General features: G+C 73.0%; 2 protein-coding genes across 2 annotated transcripts; one reads left to right on the top strand and one right to left on the bottom strand.

Annotated features, from left to right (window-relative positions):
* Positions 1 to 810: 810 nt before the first annotated feature.
* MNEG_13991 (hypothetical protein) lies at positions 811 to 996 on the top strand (the record flags this gene model as incomplete). The annotated part of the gene is made up of 1 exon (XM_014037538.1): positions 811 to 996. A coding segment is annotated over one exon (186 nt), but the record flags the coding sequence as incomplete, so codon positions are not given.
* Positions 997 to 1572: 576 nt separating this feature from the next.
* Positions 1573 to 4593, bottom strand: MNEG_13990 (hypothetical protein; the record flags this gene model as incomplete). Its single annotated transcript, XM_014037537.1, has 3 exons — positions 1573 to 3491; positions 3777 to 3954; positions 4234 to 4593. The coding sequence occupies 3 exons, from the start codon at positions 4591 to 4593 to the stop codon at positions 1573 to 1575; spliced, it is 2457 nt and encodes an 818-aa protein (XP_013892991.1).
* Positions 4594 to 4914: the final 321 nt, after the last annotated feature.

Genomic DNA, 4914 nt, shown 5'->3' with positions numbered 1-4914 from the left:
GTTCTGGTCACAGGCGGCAGGGCGACGGCGCGCTGGTGCCCCCAGAGCTGGCCTCTAAGTTGTCGACCCTCATGCGCGCCACCTGGCGCTGCCCCCTTGCCGCCCACCAACTGGTGAGCCCCACCCCTGACCACCCCGCCCCCCCCCACCCCAAGACGGGGTTCACAGGGCCGGGGTTCGCATCCTGGATCTGCAGCCGTGACGGCTGCTGCATGTTGTGCGAGCGTGCACCTTTGCAGCTGCCTGCGCGGCCGGCATTGCCGATCCCGTCTGCCCTCTCTCCCTTGTGCGGGACCCCTGCTGGGAAGCTGCCGGGTCCGGCTGCCATGCTTCCTGTCCCGCTAACGCAATTATTACCCTCTTCCCCTCTCCGCCCCCGCCAGACCCTCCTGGCCATCTTTGACCAGGTCATGCTGCAGCAGCGCCGCCGCCCCGCCTCGCGCCACGACGCCCACCGGCTGTGGCAGGCCGTGGCCCGCGCGCACTCGCCGCTGCCAGGCGTGCCGTGCTCCCTCGCCCAGGTGGGGTTGTGCCGCGGTTCGCGGCGCGGCGTGGCTGCGGCGCCTCTCATCCAAAGGAATCTCTTGCCACGACAGGGCGCACCGCACGCCCCATCAGCCCTCCACTTCCCATGCAACAGACTGCGCGTCCGTTCTAAATTGTGTTTGTGTTCGCGTGGCCATCACAATGCACGCCTGGTCATCAACCTTGTTGTGCACCGGACCGCCGCTGGCAATTGTCTGGGTTTGGGGGAAGGGGCTTCCACCTGCCCGGCTAATTCACCGCGCCCGCGCTGCATCATGCACGCAGCTGATGGCAGCGCCTCGGATCGCCCAAGACCGCGGCGCCGGCTGCAGCTACGCGTTCGCCCTGGGCGCATGCACCACCGGGCGGCTCGGGGAGCAGATGGCTGCGCGGCTCGCGGCGGCCGCGGGCGCGCTTGAGCGGGCGCAAGAGGAGGAGTGTCGGCGCGTCGGCGGCGCATGCCCTGAGTGACAGTGGTTTGGCGACTGCGGCTGTTGCAGCGCCGCCCACAGAACACAAATGTCTGCTTGGCCATCAAAAGCTGAGAGTGCGACGCTGGTGTCACCCGACTAAGCGTTGTTGAAGGTGAACGCAAAATTGCATATCCTGTCAAGCTCTCAATTATTGCATTCGTCTTGCGTCAGACGCTCTTTCGCTGTTTGCTGCTTTGTACCCAGCCATGCCCGCATGCATGCACAGTGATGCAGTGACCATAGGCATGGATGCATTACTAGCTTGCTGCGCTAAGTAGGGCGGTAATCACCCATCCTAAGCCTGATCAGCTGCCGCTCTCGTCAGCTGATCCACAAGAGACGGCGGCCACTGGCTCAACCTACTTCGCTACCAACCAGAAAAGCGGACTGAACATATGCCCTTTGCCCAGCCGACCGTCGCGCCTGCGCGGCTGCCACGCCGCCCACGGGCCCCATGAAGCGCAGTCGACCAGACCGCCCCACTCGGCTGCGACCCAGCAGGCAGCCGTTCGCCCGCCGCGCACAACCGCTGCCTGTCCGAAGCATACATAGTGGCGCGTGACTGCCGCGTGGCTCACAGCTGCACCTCCCTCAGTTCTTGATAATCCACTGCAGCCTCCAGCACAGGCGCAGGCCCGCCCGCAGCCGCCGCCGCCGCGTCGTAGCCACCCGCGCCGGCGTACGCCCCGGCATACGCCGCGCCGCCGCCGCCGTGCGGCGCGCCCTGCTGGGGGCCGCCGCCGAAGCCGTAGCTACTGTACCCGCCGTAACCGCCGCCGGAGGCGGACGCCTGCTGCGGCGCGTAGACGGCCACACCGGGGGCGGCGCTGGCGGCGCTGACGCCGCTTTCGGGGACGCAGTAGCCGGCGGCTGCGCCGTAAGGCGCGAGGCTGCCGCTGGGGGCGCCTGGCGCACCTGGATAGGTGCCTAACGCGGCTTTCGGCGGCGCAGGCGGGCCCTCTGGCGGCAACCCGTCCTGCTGCTGCTGCTGCTGCTGCTGCTGCTGCTGCTGCTGCTGCTGCTGCTGTCGCGCCGCCTGGCTCGACGGCGGCGATGGCGTGGCCGCGGCAAAGGCGCCCGCCGGCGTTGAATATGGTGTGGGCTGGTGGGCGGGCGAGGAAGGGTAGGGGGACCCGGACGCACTGCCAGCGCTACGCGGGCCCGAGGCGCCGCCGAATCGTGTTGGTGGCGGCGTGTGCACCGGCTGCTGCAGCTGCTGCTGCTGCTGCTGCTGCTGCTGCTGCTGGTAGTGGTGGTGGCTGCTGCTGCTTGGCGCCGAGGGGACACGCGGCGACGAAGGCGCCGCGGGCGCGGCCGCGACCGGCTGCCAAGGAGACGCGGAGCCGTAGCCGCCGCCAAAGCCGCCGCCGGCACCCGAGGGCGCGCCGGGGACAAAGGGAGGCGGCAGCCCGCCCGCGCCCGGGGCCGGCGCGTGCGGGATCGCCGGCACCTGCGGGGCAGGGAAGCTGCGCGCCGCGGCCACCCCCGTCGCCGCCGCATGCGCGGGCGCGGGCGCCGGCGCCGGCACAGCAGGGAAGATCGGGGGCGGCGGCGGGGGGGCGGCCGGCCCGGCATCCTCCTGCCCGGGGATGACCCATCGCTTGAGTTTCTCATCATAATAAAACTCTGGCTCCTTTTCCTTCTCCTTTTCAGGCGCCTTGGGCCCTCCGCCAGAGAATGAGGCGGACGCAGAGGCGGGCCCGCCGCCGCCGCCCCCGCCCGCGGCCGGCTGCTTGCCGCCGCCGAGCAAGCCACCGACTGCTGACAGCCAGCCGCCGCCACCGCCATGCGCAGGGGGGGGTACGGACTGCTGCTGCTGCGGCGGCTGCGCCACAGGCCAGCCGTGCGTGTGCTGCTGCTGCTGCTGGTGGGGTGGCGCTGACGTGGCCGCGTAGTGCGTCGCGCCGCCACCCCAGTCCACGGACGTATTGCGCGAGTGCCCCGCGCCGCCGCTGCTGCTCGCGCCGCCGCCCAGCCCGAAGAACGCGCCGACACTTTGGTTGCGCGTCGGCGCGCCTGCCGCAGCTGCCCCCCACGGGCTCCCCGGCGCCGCCGAGACCGACGGCGGGCCGCTGCCGCCGCCGCCGCCACCCACCAGGAACGGCGCCGGAGACGCGCCCGCCGACGAACTCGCGGCCCCGCCGGGCCCCGCCGCCGCGGCCGGGCCGGGCGCGTCGGCTCCCCACATGATGCTATTGATTGTCTTATCCAGGAACCTCCCCAGCTTCCCCAGAGCCGACTGGTTCGATGGCACCTTGATCTGGTGCGCCGCCGCGTGCGCCGCCAGCCGGTCCCGCAGCTGCTCGGCTGCTGCCGCGAGCGGCACCAGCGCCGGCGGAGTGCCCTGCCGGCCGCCGCCGCCGAGGGCGCGGAGCGCGGCGTCGACGGCGTTTGCATAGTGCACTGCTTTAGGGATAAGCCCAAGGTCGGCGCAGGCAGAGGCCAGGGCAAGCTTGTAGGGCAGCAGGCACACCCACGGCTGCGACGCGTCGCCTGCAGGGAGGGAGCGCGGGTTGAGGATTGGGGGCTGCGTCGGCAAGCGGGGCTGCGCGCTGCGGCGCGGGCGGGCGAGAGCGCTGCGAGGGGCGTGGCGCGCTGCGAGCTTATGGGCCTCGCGGTGTCATAGCCGGTCGGGCGACCATGCCTCCGCAGCTGCCCGCAGACCGCAGCTGCGCCCTGACCACCGAGCCCGCGGGCCCCTCTCCGCCCCTCCCTCCTCCCGCCCCCCCTTGCGCGTGAGCGCCGCCCTCACGGCCCCGCCCCGCCAGCTCAGCGCACCCGCCATGGCGCGCGCCCACTCGTAAACTTCGGTCCGCAGCAGCGGCGCCAGCGTGGCGCCCAGCGCACGGGGGTGTGCGCGGTGGTCTGCCCCGAGCAGCACCAAGCGGGCGTCCGGGGCGCCGAGGGGCGCGGGGGGCAGCGCGGCGACTAGGTAGCACAGGTGGGCCGCCTCGGGCTGCGGCGGCGAGTTGGTGATGACGCGGGGTGGGCAGGGTGGAGAGGGGAGGGGCTTGGTTGTTATGAGGCACGGAGGACGAGGCGCTCTGCGGGATGAGGTGCTCGGCAATTCGGCGCTGTGGCGACGTCCAAGTGGCCGAACTGCCGTCGCCGGCAGACCAGAACACATAGCCGCGGGCGCCCGCGTCGCCGCCCCGCCTGCTCATGCAACCCCGCTCCCCGCGCCTGCCCAGCCATGCAATTTCAATCGGCCCCCTCACGCCCGGGCAGCGCCCACCTGGCCGCCCTCCTCCCAGAGCCTGTCCCCCAGCCGCAGCAGCACCTCGCTGTCCCCCGCGACCCTGTTGGCCGCCACTATCGCCAAGTGCTCCCGCCAGTCCCCCAGCCCGCCGCCGCCGCCGCCACTGCTGACGCCTTTCACGGGCGTCCCCGGCTGGAACACACCCGGCAGCGCCGCGCCGCCGTACGGCGGCGGCGGCGCCGCCGCCGCCCCGAAGCCGCCCCCGGCGCCTGCGAAGCTGGGCTCGCGGCCGGCGTCGGCGCCGCCGCCCAGCTGAGCCGCGAGGTCGGGGCGGCCGGCCATCAGCAGGCAGGCCGTCCGCAGCGGCGTGCCCGCGCGCATCTGCGACTCGGCCATCTGCGCCGCTGCGTCCGCGAGCGCCCGCTCCCCCAGGCTGTGCGCGATCAGCAGCGCAACCGGCCAGAGCGCCGCCTCTGACGCGGCGCGCAGCGCGTCGGCGCGGCGGCCGGCCAGCAGCAGCGATTGCACCTCCGCCGCGGCCGCCTGAAGCTGGGCATCAGACGGCGCGGGCCGCAGCAGAGGCGGCGCGACCGCGGCGCTGGCCGGGGCGCCAGGGGCGGGGCCGGCGTGGAGGGCGGCGGCGGCGGCGGGGGCGAGGGCTCGGAGGAGCTCTCCTGAATCAGATGGCGCGGCGCCTTCCTTTGGGGTGCCCTTCCC

Source organism: Monoraphidium neglectum (genome assembly GCF_000611645.1).
Source record: "Monoraphidium neglectum strain SAG 48.87 unplaced genomic scaffold scaffold04182, whole genome shotgun sequence".
In the NCBI taxonomy this organism is placed as follows: domain Eukaryota; kingdom Viridiplantae; phylum Chlorophyta; class Chlorophyceae; order Sphaeropleales; family Selenastraceae; genus Monoraphidium; species Monoraphidium neglectum.
The sequence above is the reverse complement of the archived record's forward strand: the minus strand, read 5'-3'. Positions and strand labels throughout refer to the sequence as shown.